Here is a 24,013-nt window from a genome sequence, read left to right as displayed (position 1 = left end):
TTGTATTGTAATTTCTTTTAGTTTGATGCATTCTTTTGATTTTGTTTTCAGGTTAGGTGCAAAACAGAGTCAGGCCGTGTGCTATACACGGCCAGGCAAAGGTTGCAGAGAAGGGAAGTGTTTGGGCCGTGTCATCCAGACACGGCCGTGTGGGATCTCCCGAGGAGAAAAAGGTATAGGCCGTGTCATAGACACGGCCGTGCAAAGAATCCCGAGAGGAAAGATGGAGAGGCCGTGTCCCAGACACGGCCGTGCGAGGAATCCAGAGAAGGAAGAGGGGGAGGCCGTGTGGATCTACACGGCCCGTGCAAAGAATCCCGAGAGGAAAGATGGGGAGGCCGTGTAGATCTACACGGCCCGTGTAGGAGAATTATTAAAGTCTACCTCCTACCTCACACGGCCAGATCTTGGCCGTGTTCCGCACACCCCCAACTCTCCAAAACATATCTTTCTCTCCCAATTTCTTAAAAACTCCTCTCTAATCTCTCAAGATCTTTTAGATCCGATTCTCCTCCTCTCTAAGACTTGGACTTTTGTTCTCTTAACCTAAGATCTTTTGTTCTTTGAAGTTTTGTTCTTTGAGTTCCACAACTCTAGATAATTCTTCCCCTATCTAAACTCATCAAGATGTCCAATATTTTGAAGAGATTTCGCAAAGGAGGTGGTGGATTTAGTGGGGACAAAGAGAAGGAGCCATCAAGAGACAAAGGAAAACAACCAGTGAAGGGCAAAGGCAAAAGGACTTCACGCAACGAAGGTAATGACAATGAATTCAATATTGTGTTCAGAAATGATGATCAAGTAACTAGATTTGCAATTCTTGTCAATAGAAAGATAGTGTGTACTAGATATATGGACCCAACTGTTCTTGATATGCTTGGAATTAGGGAAGATGTAGATTTGATGATTGGGTTTTTGGATTGGAGTGATATTATGTACACACATTTGCCTACATATCCTCGTCTTGTTTTGGAATTTTTAAGTTCATTGGATGTCCATTTTACTAATGAAGATGATTATTTTGGAAAAATCTCTTTTAGATTAATGAATCAAGAATTTCTATGGGCATTTAGTGACTTTAATTCTTGTTTTGGAATAACCACCGGTAGCCCTCGTAGGTTTGATCCAAGGTTTAATTGGAATCATTTTTGGAATGCAATAACTGAGTTAGATCAACCTTATGAGCCTTCAAGAGCTAAGGCCTCCCATATGCAAAACCTCATCTTTAGGTATCTACATAGAGTCATGAGTAAAACTATTTTTGGTAGGGGAGAGAGTGATGGGGTGGTTAAGAAGATAGAGCTTTATGCTTTATGGGCTATGCTTTATAAGGTTGAATTTGACTCTGGTTTTCATTTTGTTCAAACCTTATTGAGATCAGCTAGGGCATCATCGGGATCAATTGTTTTTGGTGGTTTGATTACCCGAATAGCTTGTAATTTAAATCTTGATGTTGATGGGTTGGAAATAATTCATGGTAATGACATGATTGATATTGATACATGTCTTGCTATGAAAATGATCGTTCGGGATGAGAATGGTTTCGCGTTTCCTAGGAGGAGTGGTTCTCCTTTACCACTTCCTTTTCTTGAACGAACTACTATTCGTAACCGGGCTAATTGGGTAATTTCTGAGTTAGATTTTGAGGATAACCCTTCTATACCTGGAGACACTGAGCCACATAATGAACCCTCGTCATCTGGACATATGCAGCCTTCTAGTTTTATGGAGCCTGCTAGGCATTCTTTTGCATATGGCACGGGATCTTCTAGGTTTGATTTTTCATATTTTCGTACGTCTCTAGAATCACTTCATGAGAAGCAAGATTCCCAACGAAAAATGTTGGAGGGGCGCTTCTCTTTATCTGATGATCAGTTTAGGGAGGTACAAAATCATTTTCAGTTTACGAGGAATTTTCAAGGTCAAGTGGCTGAGTTTGTGCAGGATTATGACACTGATCAGGCTAGGATAAGAGATTTTATGCAGAATATGATGCTTACTAGCCAACAAGTTGATGCTTTATATGAGTATCATAGATCCTTGGGTGAGATTCCAGGTTTTCCTAGTTTTCCTATTGGCCAACCACGTCGTAGACCTCCTTTCCCTCGTCCACCTCCACCTCCTCCACCATACTGATTTCATCGGGACGATGAAAAGTTTAAGTCTGGGGGGGTGTCATGTATTGTTTAGTTTGGTTTTCAGTTTTTAGTTTTTGATTAGTTTTTCATGTTGGTTCTTATTTTCTTTGCTTGTTGCTTTATTTTGCTTGTTTTTGAAATAATCATGGCAAAAAAAAAATTTTGAGAACATCAAATCTTCACTTATATGCTTTCTTGGATTCAAGTGAAATGTTAGCACGATTATTGTCTCGATTCATGATGTTCGCATGATGCTACTAGTAAACTTTGTGTAGTTCTTTTTTCTATCTTGGGAAGCATTAATAAGCTAAGAATCTTATGGTGATGAGTTTTAGTTTTGGTTCAACCTTAAGGATTTTATCTTCACTACACTTGTGCTTGATGCTTGAATAGTTGATGTCATTGAAATAGTCATGATTCATCTTGTTTGCTTAGTACTTGGTTTCCATGGTGATTTCTCAACTTTCATTTTGGTTACTGGATGAGGCTCAAATCATTAAAGCTCATTTAGAAAATTCAAAATATCCCAACATGTGTGCTAAAAGTACATTTGTGAATAAGTTTTGCACAATGCAAACACTTATAAAAAAAAAATAATAAAAAAATAATAAAAAAATAATAAGGGATATAAAAAACAGTTGTCATGAGTGGAATCTAGGAAGTCACCCCTTTGAGACCGAGTTCGGTTACTGGGGAAATGACTGTTTAGCTTCTCTTGAGATTGAGCACACCTTTGAGACCTTGGGTTAGTTGAGAAATATGAACCAAGTGAATCGTAAGTAAGTGCCTATCACTGGTTACTTGTCTTTCACTGGAAACATTAGGAATTCAAATTTGATGACGACTTGACTAGGACATGGATTGAAACTTGAAGGGTGTTGAGTTACTTTTACACTGCGCACAAGATTCTTATGCTTGAACCATACTTTACTTGTTTCCATGATCATGCTTGTTAATGAAACTTTTTGATAGAGTTAGGAAAGTGCACTGGGTTTTATGAATGTGTTGTAGGACATATGAATTTAGACTGCAGCATTTTGCTTGAGGACAAGCAAAGGTTTAAGTCTGGGGGTGTGATGTGCGTAGATTATATACTCTTTTATGCATGTTTTTATGCACATTTACATACTTTGAGCATGCTTGATCTATGCATTTTTATACTTCCAGCTTTCCTTTTAGCATATTTACTCTTTTGGTTCGGAGATCTGCTTTTTGTGCATTTTCTGTACACAGGAGTCGATTTGGTGAAGAATCTACATCTTTGGGCATGCATTGGAGGAGACGAAGGGAGAAAGCACCGGGCCGTGTACCTCACACGGCCCTGCACTGGTATGGAGCAAGGGCCGTGTGGAGTTTGGCACCAACAGAAGAGAAAGATGACATGGCCGTGTGAACCTCGCACGGCCGTGTCAAGATTTGAAGCCAACCAGCGAAGCCTTACATGGCGTGTGGATCTACAGGCGGTGAGACTTCGAGACCAAGCGAGCTATGGCCGTATGCACCATCTGGCCTGTAGCATTCGAGCGAAGGGTTCGGCCGTGTGGAGTCACACTGCCGTCGGCCAGAGGGGACATGGCCGTGTGAATCTCACACGGCCGTGTCACGGGGCCGTGTGGTGCCCGATTCCCTCCTCTATTTAAACCCTTCTTCATGAATTGAAAGGGGATCTCTCCCCCTTTGGGAGAAGGCAAGATTTGGTGGTTTCCTCCCATTCTTGGGAGGATTTCTGGGCGATTCAAGGGGAGTTCTTGGCGATTCTGGCTCTGGAGCGAGGATTGGATCCGAAGACAAGGCTTCTTCGTAGATAAGTTTTCTCTTTTCCCCTCTTCTTGTTTTCTTGGATTGGGGATTCAAGAAATGCTTGTAATCTCTATTCTTTCGGGTTTTCTTCCTCGATTCATGGAGTAGATCTTGTATTCTAGGATTAAGGGAGTATTTGTATGATGGATTGATGTAATCTCTTATGGATTTGCCATCTTCTTGTTTCAATGACATTATCTTGCTTGTATCAATTAGATCTTGAATGATTGATGGTGGTTTGTGCTTAATTCTCATTCTTGATTGATTGTTTGGATTTCTTATGGACTTGGTAAGGATAAACTCTCACTCGATCATCCGAGGGATCCACGTGACAGGTGCAAGCCCGTGTAAGGACGTTTGAGAGATAATCTTGAAGAGGAAATAGGAATATTCAAGAGAGTAGGATGGATTCTATGATTAGCTTCTTGTATCTTTATAGATTAATAAGTTGTGGGCTTCTATGTTGATATCCGAGGAAGGCATAGTAATAGGTGCGCTTCTGTGTAAGGACAACGTAGGTTCATGTCTAATTAATCCTATTTAGATACATTTCTCAGTCCTTAGCCGGTTGTCTATTGCAAGAGGGAACCGACAACTTTCTACATGTTTGGCAATTGAGGAATAAGAATTGGTGAACCATTTACATTCAAGAAATCTTACAAAGAAATCGAAACTCCTAGAATCTCCCTTTATCATAACCCAAAACACTAAACTCTTGTTTGTTGATATCTAATATTAGATTTGTTTACCTTTACTTTGCTTTTGAAACGATTGGATAGTTGTTTAGCTAATTCGCATTGAGACATTTCTAGTGCTTATTCCAGTCCCTGTGGATACGATAATCTTTTATATTACTTGCGACATTTCCGTACACTTGCGGAGCGTAACAGGTGGTCCCCGGTTCATTAGGGTTTGTTAGGAGATGACATCATATTCGATACTTAATGTAATAATCCTTTAAGGAATCCTTTTTATACCCCAAATGTACTTGTTTTATCATTTATGACTCGTATTAATAATGGGGGCACACCATCATACTTGAAGAAGCTTCTAGAAGATATTTCCCGCTAAATATTCTACCGAGCACGTCTCTGTCGGCTGTTTAAACTGGTCATATATACTGCTAAGAACACTTCTTCCTGAATATGTCTTGACCAACCGTTCATGTTGGTCGGCTATGTTGATGCAATCAACATAGATTTGATCGGTGCGATCATGGTTTTAATGTGTGTGTCAAAGAGCTTAAGTTAGACTTGTATATGTGTTTGATATGTGTGTTTGAGTCTTGTAGGACTTGGTGAAACACACATGAGAAGCTTGGTGCAGTTAAACTTGGGAAGCTCATCCTAGGGCTTGGATCCTTGAGTCGGTGAAGGATGATGTGGAAGACATCTGAGGGACCGTCGGACGAGGAGGAATGGAGTGTAGCCGAGGGAAGCGGACTTCAAGGCAACGTGAAGGATGGCACGGAGAGGAGCTGTGGGCTCGGGTGCATCTGAGTGATGAAGGCCAAGGAAGAGAGTTTTCAAGGGCGACTCTGGAGAGGATGAGTGTGAGTGTGTAATCAGGATAAGCCAACTCGTGCAGTCGACTGGTGCAGTTGACTAATGCAGTCAACTGGTGCAGTCGACTGGGAGTGAACAGAAGCATTCTGTTCGCTCGGCCAGTAGCTACCAGTCGACTGGTAAATGACTGTTGGCAAACTATTGGTGCTGCGAAGTAGCCGTTGGCTACCTCTAACGGTAGCACCAGTCGACTTATAGTTTAGTCAGTCGACTGGTGATGAAATGAGTTGATATGTTGATCAACTCTCTCCTCTTATTTAAGGGAAGCTTTGGGGCTTGAAGGAGGTTACTCATGCTTATTGAATAACTCCTAGTCTTTGCCCAAAGCTTCCAAGTCTACTCTCTTCCCCCCAAACCTAAACTTCATCATTGTAAAGAGGAAGAGATCCTTTGTAAGAGGTTTGCTCCACCGAGAAGGAGAAAGCTCTAGCCGGAGATTGCCGGGGATTGATCCACCGAAGGATCAAGGGTTCGTCCACTTCAAGGACACGTCGTGGAGTAGGAGTAAGCAATCTCTGAACCATATTACATCGAGCTTGTTAGTGATTTGGTATTCTTTCTTTATTATTTTCATTTGTTAGTTATATTTTCGCTTGCGCACTAACTTTGTAGGAGAAGCAATTGATTTGGAGGTGACCTAGCTATCCAACTCCCCTTCTAGCCAGCCACCGATCTCCCTACAATTCATATCAGAGTGAGGACAACCTTCAATGGACTAATCACCTAGAAGAGCACTTATCAAAATGGCCGGCTCAAGCATCCATCCACCCAAATTCGAAGGAGACTTCTCTTGGTGGAAGAAGAAGATGGAGGTATTATTTGAAATCGATTTCGATATAATGCTAATTATAGAAAATGGTTTTGAGATGCCTAGGGATGAAGACAATAAGTTAATTGAGAAAGTAAGGTGGAGCAAGAAGCAAAGGGAAAAGCATGTAGCAAACTCAAGAGCAATGCATCACCTCCTAAGTGTTCTTTCCCAAAAAGACATGACTAGGATTGGAAATTACACAAGCGCCAAAGTCTTGTGGGAAAAGCTAGTGGAGCTTCATGAAGGGACATCGGAAGTAAAATTATCAAGAAGAGACCTCCTTCGAACTCAACTCACCAATATCAAGCTTGAAAAAGGAGAAAAGTATCAATTTTACATTCTATAATTAAGGAAATTTTAAATGGACTAACAAGTGTAGGTGAAACACTTACAAACTGAGACATCATAATGAAAGCCATCAATGCTTTCCCAAGAACCGCAACATGGAGCTCAATTGTAGATTCATTCTACATTTCAAAGGATTTAGAGAAATCTTCTTTAGATGAATTCTTCTCAACAATGGAGCTCCACGAAACTAGAGTTGAAGAGCTAGATGGAGAAGCCCATAGATCAAGAGGAGTAGCCCTTGTGGCAAACAAGGGAAAGGATAAGAAAAAGAAGTCTTCATCCCCACCATCCTCTGACTCTGAAGAATCAAGCGCCTCAATGAATAGTGACCAAGAGGCGTATATGGTAAGAAAAATGAGAAGAGCATTTAAAATTTTTTCATCTAACAAATCCCATGCTAGGAAAAGTTCAAGAAGCAAAAGTAGGACAAGGAAGATCATTTGCTACAATTGCCAAAGAGAAGGATACATAAGAGATGATTGTCCTCTTTTGAAGAAGAAGGAAGGAAAGAAGAAGGAGGAGAAGAAGACAAAAGAAAAGGGGAAGGAGGCTCACAATCTAAAAGCAACATGGGATAATCCATCATCATCGGAGGAAGAAGAGCATCATGTGTCCCATTTTTCTCTAATAGGAATTGATGATGTAGCCTCCAACTCATCCAAACAAGAAGATGGAAGGAGCCCAAGTGAAGATGAAGAAGGGAGCTCAAGAGAAGGGGGAGGTCAAACATCGGATTCGGACTTCTCGGTAAGTGAGGTACATAATCTTCCTCCCCATGTTTTAATTAAAATTATTTCAAGTACAAATGATGATTTGTTTAAGGAAAAAAGAAAGAACAAATATTTGAAAAATGATATTTGTATGCTTAATGAAAAATTAGAATCCATGTGTTCTAAGGACAATGTTATGCATGCTTCTTCTACAAATTTAAATGATTCATGTTTAGAAGAAGAAAATAAGGCTTTAAGGGAAAAGGTAGAATACCTTACCAATGCCCTTAGAAAATTTGAAATTGGCTCTAAAACCCTAAATATGATTATTGGGAGCCAAAGGGCAAGTTTTAAGAAAAATGGGTTAGGATACAATGAACCCAACAATGAAAAGACCTACCATTGTCTACTTGCTAGGGGGCAATAAAAAAATAAGACCATAGATAGAAAATGGATCCCCAAGGAATATTTAGTTAACCCAATTAGAAAGAATTTCTATTGGGTACCAAAATCAATCCTCAAGTGTTAGAGGACTTTAGGTCAAGTCAACCATTGAAATAATAATTTTATTTTTTTTTATGGTTGATTTGAGACCTTAAGGGGGATCACTTAACCTTGATAAAAATTCATGATCAAGAGGGCTAAGCAGAAGTTACCTTTATCTCACAATAATTTGCATTATTTTCTAAACATAGATGTGAGATGATAGGATGATACAAATAATTAACTTATGCTTATGGCATTTTGATGAGTTATGAAATGTATCAATTTTTAATGATCATAGGCCAACTATGGGGAAAGTAAATGTTTAATTAATGGACATCTTGCCCATAGATCATAGTTGGATATTTTAAATGTTTTGAAAACAATTCTATTATTTATTTACTATGGTATAGTTATGTTGAAGTATATGATTGCAAAACTAAGGCTCAAATTGATAAAAACTTGAGAGTTTTCAAGGTTTTTAAGATTTGGTTAAAATTTTAAAAATATAATTATTTTTTTTATGAAAACATATTTTACCTAGTTAGAGGGGTTAAAATAAATATGTCTTCAAAATTTCATGATTTTCCAAATTTTCTAGAATTTTCTATGCATTTCTGAAGTTGGCTTCGAAAGGCTGAAATTCAGATTAATAATGTGCCAGTCGACTACAACAGATGGCAGTCAACGGGTACCTATTTTCCAGCACTTTCAAGAGTTGATGTTGGGTATTTGTAAGTCCTCATTAATACCATAGGGTGTGTACTTGTTTGGTACAATTTTTGATGGTGTCAAAGGGGGAGAAAAGGGAAGGTTTTAAGTTAGAAACCTAATTATGTGCAAACCTAGAAAATTAAGGTTGAGAGCATATGTTAAGGGGGAGCTTGGGTATTATGATTCATGTTTACATATTATTTGAAATTTTCATGTTGTTATTTATGCCTAACTTAAACATATTGCCACACATCAAAAAGAGGGAGATTGTCGATGCAATCGACCTAGGTTTGATCTGTACGATCATGGTTTTGATGTGTGTGTCAAAGAGCTTAAGTTAGACTTTCATATGTGTTTGATATGTGTGTTTGAGTCTTGCAGGACTTGGTGAAACACACATGAGAAGCTTGGTGCAACTAAACTTGGGAAGCTCATCCTAGGGCTCGGATCCTTGAGTCGGTGAAGGATGCTGTGGAAGACATCTGAGGGACCGTCGGACGAGGAGCAATGGAGTGGAGCCGAGGGAAGCAGACTTCAAGGCAACGTGAAGGATGGCACGGAGAGGAGCTACGTGCTCGGGTGCATCTGAGTGACGAAGGCTAAGGAAGAGAGTTTTCAAGGGCGACTCTGGAGAGGATGAGTGTGTAATTGGGATCAGTCAGCTGGTGCAGTTGACTGGTGCAGTCGATTGGGAGCGAACAAAAGCATTCTGTTCGCTCAGCTAGCATCTACCAGTCGATTGGTAGTTTTACTAGTCGACTGGTAAATTACCGTTGGCAAACCGTTGGTGCAGCTACCAGTCAACTGATAGTTTTACCAGTCAATTGGTAAATGATCGTTGGCAAACCGTTGGTGCTGCGAAGTAGCCATTCGCTACCTCCAATGGTAGCACCAGTCGACTGATGGTTTTGTTAGTCGATTGGTGACGAAATGAGTTGATATATTGATCAACTCTCTCCTCTTATTTAAGGAAAGTTTTGGGGTTTGAAGGATGTTACTCATGCTTATTGAATAACTCTTAGTCTTTACCCAAAGCTTCCAAGTCTACTCTCTTCCTCCCAAACCTAAACTTCATCATTGTAAAGAGGAAGAGATCCTTTGTGAGAGGTTTGCTCCACCGAGAAGGAGAAAGCTCTAGCTGGAGATTACCAGGGATTGATCCACTGAAGGATCAAGGGTTCGTCCACCTCAAGGACATGTTGTGGAGTAGGAGCAAGCAATCTCCGAACCACGTTACATCGAGCTTGTTAGCGATTTGGTATTCTTTTTTTATTGTTTTCATTAGCTAGTTGTATTTCCGCTTGCGCACTAACTTTGTAGGAGAAGCAATCGATTTGGGGGTGACCTAGCTATCCAACACCCTCTTCTAGTTGGACACTGATCTCCCTATAGCCTATACTGTTAGGAATGCTTCCTGTTAAATAGACCTCGGCCGGTCATTCAAGCCGGTGGCATATACTATTAAGAATGCTTCCTGTTAAATAGTTTTCGGTCGGTCGTTCAAGCCGGCCGCATAGGTTGTTAAGAATACTTCCTACTGAATATATCTCGGCCGGTCGTTCAAGACGGTCATATATGCTATTAAGAATACTTCTGGCTGAATATATCTCGGTCGGTCATTCAAGTCGGCCGTATAGGTTGTTAAGAATACTTCCTGCTGAATATATATCGGTCGATCAGTCAAGCCGGTCGTATATGCTGTCAAGAATATCTTTTGTGGATCCTTTTCTTTATGCTCGGGCGGGCTTTGCCCGGTTGAGCCTATATGAGCGTGGGGGCGCTCACTCGGCCTGTGGTTAGCCGATAAAATGATGAGAATATTATATAAGGCTAAATACCTTTGTTTGGGCCGATTTTACCCGGACGAGCATATATGAGCACGAGTGCGCTCGCTCGACCTGCAGTTGGCCGATAAGATGGTGGGAATATTATATAAGGCTAAATACCTTTATTCTCGGGCGGGCTTTATCCGACTGAGTGTATATGAGCACGAGGGTGCTCGCTCGGCCTGCTATCGGCCAGTACAAAGCTGAGAATATTATATAAGGCTAAATGCCTTTATGCTTGAGTGTGTTTTACCCGGATGAGTATATATGAGCGCGAGGGCGCTCCCTCGGCCAGCGGTCGGCCGGTAAGATGATGAGAATATTATATAAAGCTAAATGTCTTTATGCTTGGGCAGGTTTTACCCGGACGAGCATATACAAGCACGAGGGCGCTCACTCAGCCTACGGTCGGCCAGTAAGATGATGAGAATATTATATAAGACTAAATGCCTTTATACTCAGGTGAGTTTTACCCGGACGAGTATATACGAGTGCGAGGGCACTCGCTTGGCCTGCGGTTAGCTGGTAAAATGGTGGGAATATTATATAAGGTTAAATGTCTTTATGCTCGAGCGGCTTTTGCCCGCCCGAGCGTATATGAGCGCGAGGGTGCTCTATCGGCCTGCTATCGTCCGGTACTAAGCTGAGAATATTATATAAGGATAAATGCCTTTATGCTCGGCTGAGTTTTACCCGGATGAGCATATACGAGCACGAGAGTGCTCGCTCAGCCTTTGATCGGTCGGTAAGATGATGGAAATATTATATAAGGCTAAATGCCTTTATGCTTGGCAGGTTTTACCCGAATGAGTATATATGAGCGCGAGGGCGATCACTCGCCCTATGGTCGACCGGTAAGATGATGGGAATATTATATAAGGCTAAATGCCTTTATGCTCGGGCGGGTTTTACCCAAACGAGCATATATGAGCGCGAGGGTGCTCGTTTGGCGTACGGTCTACTGGTAAGATAGTGGGAATATTAAATAAGGCTTTTGCTAAATGCCTTTATGCTCGGGCGGGCTTTGCCCGACCGAGAGTATATAGACACAAAGGCAACCATCCGACCTTTGTTCGACCGATGATTATACCTCTCCTATATTTCTGGACATAAATTCCTCCTTCATTTGCTTGACCCATCTAGCATAACCCATGTCACTAGCCTCTCCTTCAAGTCTAGCCGAAGGAGGTATAGCTGACTGACTAGACCTAAGCTTATTTCTATCCTTCTGCGATTCTCTATAGTGATCTCATGACTCCTGCTACAATGATCCCGTGACACCTCCAACAAGTTAAATAGAGGTGTGATCCTACCCCTTACAACATCAACCTTTACTCTTTTTTTTCTACTCCCTTCTAAGGATTTTACTGGGAATTGTGGCTTTTGATCTTCCCCTCTGGGATCAATTGCTACATGAGAAGGAAAATCCCTTAGCTGAGGCCATGCAAGCTCTAGATCTACATCGTTCACACCAAAGAAAACAAGAAGTACGTTTATTAGTAGCTCAATCACAAGTCCAATCAGAAGTGGCTTTGAGGAACAGAGTCTATTCAAAGTTGAAGCAAAAAAACTAAGGAGTTGGAAGATTTAAAAGCCCAACACACTTTAGAGATAACCGTCTTGACTAGGAAAGTTCATGTAGATGGTTTACTGATATCAGGACAACAATAAGATTTAGATTAGCAAAGGACAAAGGTGGATCTTCTACAAGCTGAGTTAGATCAGATTAGGCTAGAGATGACCTTTCAGTCACATGTTTCAGAGGGTCAATCATGCAAGCACCAGAGGATCGAACGAACTTCTTCCTTCTGTCTAGGGTGTCATTCTACTACACGCCCTCACCTGATATGGGAAGAACAATTTGGTGGTTCCAAATAAAAGTTAAATTCTATTGGATGACAGATTTTCTTATTGGTAATAACACTAGGTAAATTTGCTTTCATCCCACAGAATGTGATAAGGAGTCAACTTGTTCATCCCCTTTCTTCCGAGATTTGTTCAGGCTGTGACTTTAGCATACATCCCTACTTGGGATGACTGGGTTAACCCAGTAGCTCTAGGAAAGTGAAGTTAATAGAAATTTGTTTATATGCTGTATTTGTTTATGGAGGATTTTCAAAAGTCTAAGAGTTATGACTATACTTCTAATGATAATGTGAGATTTTGTATCTATGTTTGATTATACTATTTATTCATTTCTTGAGATTGGTCGCGTGCGTATTAATCTGATGAGGAACCCTGTGTGTACGTCCAACCTAGTATGGGTTCGATCGGTCTTAAGGGTTTTCTCCTACATACTCATTCAGTCGAGATTTTAATAAATCAGGGCCTTTTTCTACTTTATAAATTCTGTTGGTATATTTTAAGATTCACGCGATTTTCTAAAGTAGTTTCACTAGTAATTGGTCCTTCAATGGAAAGAAAATGTTTGAAAATATGGTGGTTCAGTGTATGATTCGACTTGTTCTGTCTATCATAAATGCCCTTCTTGGGCGAGCGCCACGTATTCTTCTTTTTTCTTTTGTATAAGTAACTCCGGGTACACTTTTCGCTTGTGTAACATCGCACATTCTCCTTGATGAATCAACGACTCTTCTTTATCAGTCCACCTTATTTGTACAGTGATCCTTAGATCATCCTAAAACCCTAAATCTTTTTTAACCTTCTGCTGTTCATCTTCTTCCTATCACTCTCTGGCGATTCCCTTTCTCTCGATGTCCCTTAGTGACCCGCGCTTCCTCATCTCCCTTGTTTTCATCTCATGACTTTTTCTCTCTTAGGATTCAGTAAGTCATTTACTCTCTAAGTACTTTAATTTCTTAACATGGCTAAAGAATCTTGTTGGGGATCGGTCGGCCGGCTTGAAGGGGGGTTGGATAGACGGCACCCCCAAATAAGCGCTTCCTACGTATTTGTTAGCACAGCGGAATACAAACAATACAAATACAAATACGAAAGCTAAAGACTAAGAATGAGAAAGACAAGCAAACCAATTGACACGATCATTTAACGTGGTTCGGAGATTAGGGCTCCTACTCCACGGCTGTCCGTAAGGTGGACGATCCCGATCCTTCGGTGGATTACTCCCCGGCAAACTCCGGCTAGCTCACGTAGCTCCTTGTGGGTGGAGAAACCTCACCACAACCCTCACAAGAACTCTTTTGACGCTAGGGCACAAGTAGACTACTAATAGAGATTAACCACCTCTATTTCGTCAACTCAAACCAAGCTCCCAAGCTTTGGTTTTATAGGCCACGGGTTGGAAAACCCCGCCTACCAGTCGACTGCTAAAACATGCAGTCGACTGCCCTCTGTGGAAATTCGACCGTTACATCCCAACGGCTCGATTCCACACATTCTGTTCGCTGCCAGTCGACTGCCCCAGTCGACTGCACCAGTCGACTGCTAAAACATGCAGTCGAGTGCTACAGTACTGCTACAGTAGCGCTACAGTACTACTACAGTAAAACCCTAAAACTAGGATTTTACTCCGAGTACAATCTCTCGTGCACTCGTACCCTCACCCTTATGACTCACTTGATTCTTCCTTTGCGGCTTTGACCTTTGCCTTCAAGCCTACTTCCTTTGGCTCTCGTCCCTCGGATGCATTCAAGCCCGCGGCTCACCCCAATGCCATCCTTCGCGTATGCCTCGAAGTCGCTTCCCTCGGCCCTTGTCCTCGCTGCCTTGTCCACGGTCCCTCGGATGCTCCATCCTTCACCGGACCCGAAGCCATCAACCTGAGTCATATGTGTATCCTGCAAACCTGCACAACTCAAATACACATATCAAATACAAGGGTGAACCTAACTTAAACCCTTTGCCCAAACACCAAAACACATGGTCCCGCGGACCATTGGGATTGCTCCAACAATCTCCCCCTTTTTGGTGTTTGGCAATACGTTTAAGTTAGGGAAAACATATAGCAAATAAACATGCTAAAACAAATGGACTTACGTTGCCAAGGCTACACACTTGGACTTACACCGCCGAATGGACTTACGTTGCCAAGGCTACACACTTGGACTTACACTGCCGAATGGACTTACGATGCCAAGGCTACACACTTGGACTTACAACGCCGAATGGACTTACGATGCCAAGGCTACACACTTGGACTTACAACGCCAAATGGACTTACGATGCCAAGGCTACACACTTGGACTTACAACGCCAAATGGACTTACGTTGCCAAAGCTACACACTTGGCAACCGCCGAAACAATGCATAGGGCTTTTTAAGAACCTATCCCAAGGCTCCCCCTACACCTAAGCTTCCATTGAGCTAGGATTTTCCACATAAGGCTTTTGAAGGACCTATCCCAAGGCTCCCCCTTTACCTAAGCTCTTCATTGAGCTAGGATTTTTACAACGGGCTTTTTAAGAACCTATCCCAAGGCTCCCCCTTCACAAAGGTACTTTCAGGTTTTCCTAACTAAACCTTACTTCTCCCCCTTTGCCTAACATCCAAAAAGTTCTCCAACAATATCCCAATTATTGAAAACTTGTCATCAAATGACCCTAAACTCATGTATGTATCACCCATGGATCCCATACATCTATATGAGTGACCCGGTCAAAATCTAGTGTTGAAAACACTTTCAGATTGGTATCGATCGATTGCAGAAGTACCAGTCGACTGCCCCCATGAAAACGAGCTTACAGAGACATTCTGTGCTCAAATCCATTGTTACCAGTCGACTGCTACACTATTCATGAAAAATCAGCCTTTTCTGGCCAACTTCAGAAATGCGCCAGAAATTCCACAGACTTCCAAAAAATTTCAAATTTTGTGGAGAGGTCTATTTTATCAATGTATACTTGGGAAAAATATATATAAAAATATATTTATCACAAATCCGAATATTGACATAAAACTAAAAACTAGCTAAAAAGTTCAATTGAACCTTGACCTAAAGTCCTAGTTTTGGCTTCCTCTTGATGTATTTGCCCATATTAACCCACAATGCATCCCTAGCATTGGTTTATATGGCATTTATACATCCAAAACCAATTTTCATGCTATATGACTCCAATTGTCATATTTCTTGCATGAAACATAAACTAATTGTGCCAAAACCCTAGGTTTGAGACTCAAGTCCGTCTCCAAACCACTTGGCACATTCCATGGCTTGTCTAGACTCCCAAGTAAAACCCCCTTGAGATCCATTGGCCATGGGTCCCAAATTGACTCTTTGAGCTCCCCCTAGAGCTCTTAACCTTAGTCACCTCCCTAGGTGACTCATCCACAATGGCTAGGCCGCATCGGTCCACCCCCGGTGACACTTGGCCTACAAACCTAACTTTCTTAACCTTGGACACCTTGTCCTTGGTTAATTTCTCCTTACCTTTAAATGTCTTTCCCTTGCCATTTATTGACTTCTCCTTGCTATAGTCATATGCAACCCTAGCATAAGACTTTCCCTTAGCCTTGGAGGACTCTCCCTTGCCATGATCATTTGCCACCCTAGCATATGATCTCTCCTTGGCCATGGAGGGACTAGATCGGTATCCCAAACCCGATCTATCATTGTTGGGTTTTTGACTACCCAACACCATGTTTAATCCCTTAGATCCAATAGTGAATCTCTTAAGGAATTGTTCCAAACCATCAAGCTTTGCCTTCAAAGCTTGGTTCTCCCTTTCTAGGTTCCTAAACCTAGAGTCAACATGTCCACCTTGGACATTCCTAGACCTACCCTTTCTAGGCATATGTCTCCCCTTCTTGGGATTAATGCCTTGGGTCTCCATTACCTTCTTCTCCTTAGGTAATGAGAATTTAACGTGTCTAGGTCTATCATGTATAAGTCTCCTAGGGTTATGATCTACATGTACCCTATTTCTATCATGATATTTAAAACCAAAATTTTGCATGGGCATATAATGATTAACATTATTTTTCCTAGCATGCATGGAGGAGTTTAAATTTGACTTCAAATTTAAATTAGGGTTTACCTTACCCTTTACCTTTGGAGCTCCCCCTTGACATGAGCCTCCATTCTTCCTCCACTTCTTCTCCCACATCTTCAAATGCGCCAACTTCTTGAGATCTTTCTTCTTTGGGCATTTGGTGTGGTAGTGCCCTATTTCACCACAAGTGAAGCATCTAATGTGCTTCTTCTCCTTCTTCTTCTTGGCACCATCATTTCTACAACCCACATTAGTATTCAAATCAACTTGAATGGGTTTAGAATTTACCTCTTTCTTACCCATAGGACATCTACTCTTGTAGTGTCCCTTCTCATTGCACCCGAAGCAAGTGATATGGTCCTTTGACTTCACTTCGGTGGAGGTGCTTGCTAGGTTGACCACTTCCAAGACCTCTTCTTCATCCTCTTCACTTGTCTTGGATTCTTCTTCAACCTTTGAGGATGTAGATGATGACTCATCTTCCTTTTCCTCCTCGGATATTGAGCGTGACTCAACTTCCGTTTTCTCCACCTCCTCTTCTTGAGCTACTAAACCCAACTCCTTGGGCTCCACATCCGATTGGTCCTCCTTCTCCTCTTGGACCACTTCATCACTTTCTTCGGATTTTTCTTCTTCTTCTTGTGTAGACAAAAATTCCTCCCATGGAAATTTCTTCACTTTACTCCACAATTCATGGGCGTTCTCATATTTACCTACACCACTTATCACATTAGGAGGCAATAAACCAATTAAAATTGCTATTACCTTTGAGTTTGCCTCCGATCGTGAGGTTTGCTCCTCCGTCCAATGTCGTGTTCGGAGCTTCTTCCCTTTCTTGTCTTTAGGGACTTCAAACGGCTCTTTGACCACCAACATGGTGTCCCAATCCGTGTTGAAGAAGACCTCCATCTTCATCATCCAATACGTGATGTCCCATAAGCCTCTACCTTCAAGCTTTGGCGGTTCTATCAAGCCGGTCATCTTGTGCTTCCTTGGCGGTTAGTCCAACGGAGAGCGTCCTTGCTCTGATACCACTTGTTGGGGATCGGTCGGCCGGCTTGAAGGGGGGTTGGATAGACGGCACCCCCAAATAAGCGCTTCCTACGTATTTGTTAGCACAGCGGAATACAAACAATACAAATACAAACAAGCTAAAGACTAAGAATGAGAAAGACAAGCAAACCAATTGACACGATCATTTAACGTGGTTCGGAGATTAGGCTCCTACTCCACGGCTGTCCGTAAGGTGGACGATCCGATCCTTCGGTGGATTACTCCCGGCAAACTCCGGCTAGCTCACGTAGCTCCTTGTGGGTGGAGAAACCTCACCACAACCCTCACAAGAACTCTTTTGACGCTAGGGCACAAGTAGACTACTAATAGAGATTAACCACCTCTATTTCGTCAACTCAAACCAAGCTCCCAAGCTTTGGTTTTATAGGCCACGGTTGAAAAACCCCGCCTACCAGTCGACTGCTAAAACATGCAGTCGACGCCCTCTGTGGAAATTCGACGTTACATCCCAACGATCAGACACATTCTGTTCGATGCCAGTCGACTGCACCAGTCGACTGCTAAAACATGCAGTCGACTGCTACAGTACTGCTACAGTAGCGCTACAGTACTGCTACAGTAACACTACAGTACTGCTACAGTAAAACCCTAAAAACTAGGATTTTACTCCGAGTACAATCTCTCGTGCACTCGTACCCTCACCCTTATGACTCACTTGATTCTTCCTTTGCAGCTTTGACCTTTTGCCTTCAAGCCTACTTCCTTTGGCTCTCGTCCCTCGGATGCATTCAAGCCCGCGGCTCGTACCCAATGCCATCCTTCGCGTATGCCTCGAAGTCGCTTCCCTCGGCCCTTGTCCTCGCTGCCTTGTCCACGGTCCCTCGGATGCTCCATCCTTCACCGGACCCGAAGCCATCAACCTGAGTCATATGTGTATCCTGCAAACCTGCACAACTCAAATACACATATCAAATACAAGGGTGAACCTAACTTAAACCCTTTGCCCAAACACCAAAACACATGGTCCCGCGGACCATTGGGATTGCTCCAACAAATCTTTACTCCCTTGGTATGCTCAAATTTGTTCCTCCTTCACCTCCGTCGACCAAACTTCTATTCGCTTTCGGTTTGAAATCCCTGAGGGATACCACATTAGGGTTCTACCACCTGATGCTCACCCTTATCTTCCTCCTGATGATTGTATCACCTTTTACAAGGATAAGCTAATCGCATGCCTACGTTTTCCTGTTCCCAAGTTTTTGGTAGATATTAGCTAGTATTTTGGTATCTCTCTTCAGCAATTTGCTCTAAATGCTTTCATATACCTATGTGGATTATACATGATGTTTCACCTTTTCGATATACCTCCTACTTCTCAAAACATTTTTATGTTTTCTTATCCCAAGAAGTCAGAACCAGGGTGTTTCCTCTTTCAATCTCGCCTAAGAATGGTATTTTTTTTGAAGAAATGTCTTCTTCTATCAAGGGTTGGAAATCCTATTTTTTCTTTGTCTAGTTTCCTAGTCTTGTTGGATGGTCTACTAAGTGGCAATCTTCTCTTCTTCCCCTTCATGATGTAAGGGAGCTTCACCAACAACCTCTCTTCTCTGAATACTCTAAGAGATTATTAGGACATCATTTTTATATTCATCGGTAGATACGCGATGACCTATTATACCTTTTTGGTTTAAGCCTCGTTCAAAAGAGCCTACAGTACTCTTTTGGTAAGTTTCGAAGTTCTTAACAATCATTCCTTTACTAACGAAAATGCTCTCTTGTTTGTTGGAGTGGATACTCTATACAGAGCTTTGGTTGATAATGCAATCCATTTGGATGATGAGAAAGTGTCGACTAAAGAGCAAGAGCTTAGGGCAGAGCTTAATGTTGCTGCTTTAGCATCTGATACTCTTTTACCTGAGTCCTCTGACCCAACAACTCTGGCTCATATTTCTCTAGCTACTCTTGAGGAAGCATCCACCAACATACCTCTAGTAGATGCTCCTCAAGAGACACAGGAGCAAGAACCTGAGGTTGTTCCTACCAGGAAACGCCCAGGGTGTCACTTGACACTAGCACCTCGTCCCAAAAAATGGGCTACTACTACCCCCGAGGAAACGTCGACAGAGGATATCCCCCTTTCTTCTCCGGAGCCTACTCTCTCTTCTCTATATCTTGCTCTTACTTCCTCCACTTCTCAATCACTGGAAACCCCTTACCTTCCGAGCATCAACCCCGATCCTACTTTTGTGATGAATCTTCCTGAATTTACTTTCCCACCGCTTTCAGTAACTAAAGGTTCTACTATTCTTATTTTTCCCCGCCTTCTCTTCACAGTTCCTTATCGTCCTCTTCCACGTCTATCCCTACCTTCCCAATATTACTGGGGGGTTCTTTAACAACATCATGGCCAAAGGCTTGCAAGGAAATTGAGAAACTTACTCATATTGAATGGGCCGATCAAGCTTCTTTTGAGGAAACTAAGGTAACCTACTCTCTCCACATTTTCTTTCATTAATGCAATCTAATGACAACCTTTGAACAATGATGGATCACCAATATGAATATGCATCGACACATGTACGAACTAACCCAAGAAGTGGCCAATCTCAATTACAAACTCCTGAGACATCCTCCTCTCAAGCTTCTAAAGAATTATCTCGCCAGCTGCTAGAAACTCGCCAACTTCTCGAGGCCGAACTCTTAAATTCCATAAAATGGAAAGCCTCTTCAGAAGATCTTGAATCCCAACTTAAGGCAGAGACCCTTCTCCTCACTAAATTGGCATCCAAAGCGGATGCATATGCTACTGAAAATACTCAGTTGTTATCTGAACTACAAGTGTTGAAGGCAGACTTAGCAGCCAGGGATGCTACTCTGGAATCCAAGAATTCCAAGTTAACTTCCCTGAATTCGTCCTTGGCCTCAATTAAAGAAGAGTTGGCTTCCAATGAGCTTGAGTCAAAGGCTTCCCAAGATGCTTTAGTGGTTTATCAAGCAGGAGAAGTAGAGTAATTCGAGAAGAGGACGAGGGCTCTCCTGGAATCCTCTGAGTTTAATGCTCCTATTGCTACCTGCATCGCCAAGGCTTTTACTCATGGGGTTAAGGGAGGTATAAGGCAGCTGAAAAAGAAAGGATTGCTTGTTTCTGATCCTCTTGCTAACTTCTTGGACCGTCTCGAGCTGCTGGCCACCATACCCCCCCAATCTGTTTCCTAACTTGCTCACAGTCTATGTTTTTACTGTCAATCTTGCATGTTAATAATGGATTTCCCTTGTTGTTGCCTTTGTTTTCTCAAAAACATTTTGTTACCTTATTGCTTATCAATTTAACAGCTTTGCCCTATTTTTCGTAACTATACAAAATCACTCCTATGTTGAATTTCATCCAGGCTTAATGCTACCTCCATTTAATATTCGGTCAACTATGGGTAGCCATTCAAGTTTAATTATATGCTTCAACACTGTTCATCACCCGACCGATTCTTGATGATCAATCGGACTTATTCATATGTTTACATTAGAACTCAACACCCGACCAATCATTAATGAACAATTGGGTTTGTGTCATGGTTTCCTCTGAGTTTCATACTCGGTCAGACCTTTGATGATCGTCAGAGTTCCTTGTCTATTTTTATTTTTAATACTCGGTCGGTCTTTATTGACTGACCGAGTTTGTGTTTGAACTAACCTTAAATTTTGATTAACTATCATTACTTGCCAGAGAAAGGAATCTTTCTCAAGTTCTCTGAACTTTTTATGCTTACCCTTAGTAATTATTTTGACATCTTGGGAATACAACTTTTTATATTATTTGCCCTTCTATTTTCTTATTGGTAACACGTCTGCCTATGGCGTCTGGCGTGTACTTGTCTTACTACGTACGCCGTCTTACTATTCCATCCAACGGTTCTCCTTTAATCCCGCTTTTCTCCTACTCTTAATCCAATGTTTCTACTTGGACTACTCTTTTCGATGCCCTACCCTGACTTTTAAAGGGAAAATAGAAAAAAACCCTAATCGCTTCATCTTCCTCCTCGCGTTTGTGTTTTGCTTACTCTCTATTCTCCGTTACCTATTCTCATTTCTCTTACCTTTTTCTATTGACAATTTCAATGTCTTATGAATGATACTCCAAATGTGTTTCTAATTATTCTGAATCAGAAGCCTACGAGCTTTGGTGGAATTATGACTTCCCTACATATGCGGTCACTCCTAAAAGTAGGGATCGCCCCCATCTTCTCCTCTTGCAAGCGTGACGATCTTTTGGGAATAGGTCCTGTGTGGTTTTAGGTTTCCCATTCACCCTTTCTTTACTGATGTTAGTATATATTTTGTACTTCCCCTAAATCAACTCATTCCTCAGTCATTTTCGATCATGGTTGGTTTTGTTATCATTTCTCGTTTACTAGACTTTCCATTGTCGGCTCGACTCTTTCACCATTTCTTCATTCCCTGTCGAGTGGAAGAGGGTGTTTTTAAATTTCAATCTCTCCCTAAAACTCCTCTATTCTATAGAATTCCTCCTCAAGGGGAATGGAGGGGTAAATTTTTCTTTATGCATCTCCACCTTCATATCCCATAGGTTGGCGTTTAGAGCTTCCCCTATTCCTGCATTGGGCAATGTCTCGGAAGACCCTACTCTTCGTTCTGCGTTGGGGAAGTTGAAGAGTGCAAAGTTTAATTTTCCTACCTTAATCGCCGAAGGCTTATTATTTATTTTTGGTCTTAGCACAGCAGAAGTGGCCTTGGATGTTCCCTTTGGTAAGATTATCTTTTCTACTTATGTTCGGAACTTGTTTTTTGTGTTATAGTTAACGTAAATCCTTCTTTTCTCTCCAGCTGATACTATTCTTCCTGCCCTCATGTATAAGAATACTCGCTTGTCAAGGGCAGTTTTAACTTGAATGGGCGAGGAACTATTGAGAGATCGTCCTCCCCCTTCTACTCTTGGTTTACTATCCCCTTCCGAACAATTTCAGGAGTCCTCCCACTCCTTAGAGTCAGAGGGTGTTTTCGGAGTGAAACGTCGGCCACCTCGTACTTTAGATCCTTGTCCCATCTCGGATACGATAGCCACTTTTGAACAAATTCCTATTGTTCCTGCTGAAGTCTCATATTTTAAAGGTAAAGAACTTACTCCTACTACACATGCTTATTCTAATTTTGCATTACTTATGATGAGACCAGGACTCCTCATTCCTACCTCTCCTTTTATTCCCCCAAGTGTCCCTGTATCAGAGGAGGCGCCTATTGCTCCTGAGGTCACATTGCCCCTTCTCCCAGCTCTACCTTCCTCTTCCACTAGGCCCCGAGCTAAAAGAACTCCTTGTAGGAGATCCATTACTTCTGGACCTGCCATAGTACCCACTGAGCAAGATCCTCCGTTGGCTGGCCTACCATCTCCCAATCCTTCTTCCCCAACTTCTGAACATCTTCCTTCTTCTTCCTTACCATTTACAAATTCTCCTCGTCCTTCTATCTTATTCCAACAAGGCCATAGTCTACCATCTTTGCTTAGTCAAGTTCCCACCTCTATACCGTATGGATTGTTACAACTAAAAGGGGCATTGGCTGAGTCTTGGTTGCAGTCTCAGGCACATTTGAGAAGAAGCACCTACATTGAGCACATTGACAACCATATTCGTTAAGCCACTGCAGTAAATTTTTAAATTTAACTTCCTTATTTGATAATTGCAAAATGTAATCTTACTACCATTTCCCCTAGCTATATGCTTCGAGTCTACACTTGGGCAAGGTGGTTGTGAATCTAGAGAGGACCAATCAAGTCTCAAAGAACAAGGTGGAAGAATTACAAGATACATCCAACCTCCTCAATCATGAACTTCTCGAGCTATGGGATAGGGTGAAATCACAAGCTGAATCTACTGCCAATTTAGAGAAGACTCTACAAGACACCCGCAAGATGTTACAATCTAAAGAGGAGGAAAGAAGGAACTTGGAACTACATCTAGAGGGGCTTAATTCCACACTTAGTGTGGAAAGGGCTTTAAAAGATAAAGCCCCCTTAGAGGTCACTCACCAAACTTCTTTACTAAACCAGCCGAAACAGTCACATGGTTCAAGCTCTTATGATTTAGCTCCAGAGTTGGCTTCCAAGGACTTTGCCTTGCTCCAGCAACAAGAAACATTATGAGCACGAGATCTACAAATGAGCTCACTCCTAAAAGAACTAGAGGACATTAAGGTGGAGAAGACCACTCTACAAGAGGAAAGAAATAACCTGCAATCTAAGTTGCAAGCATTCAAGGCAGGTGAAGAAGAGCGATGGCACACCACACGCAAGGCTTATTTAAAGTCTCCTAAATTTGGTGAAGAGTATGCTAGACAAATTGTAGGAACTCTCAATCACTCAGTTAAAGGGGTGATACAATAGTTGAGGGAAGGGAATTATCTATTTGAAGTTCCTCCTCTCTTGTTCATATATCATTGGAGACTTAACCGAGAACTCCCCCAAGACCTTTTGAAAGAGTTCGAGTAAACTTGGGATTTTGTGTTGGCATTCAATAACAATTTATAGCTGATGCGTGTCATTTACTGTTTAGAAAATGTTATTGAGAGTTCATACTTACTTGTCCTTCCTTACATGATTTGTTTGTCTTCAGAACCACCCAAGCTTTTATATAAATGACCATGAGTTTATACTTGTCCTTCCTTGCATGATTTGTTAGTCTTCA

General features: G+C 41.8%; 1 protein-coding gene across 1 annotated transcript in view; it reads left to right on the top strand.

Annotated features, from left to right (window-relative positions):
* LOC122023024 (MADS-box protein AGL71-like) overlaps positions 1 to 19,748 on the top strand; it is a 37,231-nt gene extending 17,483 nt beyond the window's left edge. Inside the window, exons 2-3 of the mRNA XM_042581124.1 lie at positions 19,123 to 19,603; positions 19,653 to 19,748. Of these exons, the coding sequence (XP_042437058.1) occupies positions 19,123 to 19,603; positions 19,653 to 19,748 (577 nt within the window). The remainder of the gene's footprint in view (positions 1 to 19,122; positions 19,604 to 19,652) is intronic.
* The last annotated feature ends 4,265 nt before the right edge of the window (positions 19,749 to 24,013 follow it).

Source organism: Zingiber officinale, chromosome 9B (assembly GCF_018446385.1).
Source record: "Zingiber officinale cultivar Zhangliang chromosome 9B, Zo_v1.1, whole genome shotgun sequence".
NCBI classification, from domain to species: domain Eukaryota; kingdom Viridiplantae; phylum Streptophyta; class Magnoliopsida; order Zingiberales; family Zingiberaceae; genus Zingiber; species Zingiber officinale.
Note: the sequence above shows the minus strand (reverse complement) of the source record. Positions and strands in the feature narration are given on the sequence as shown.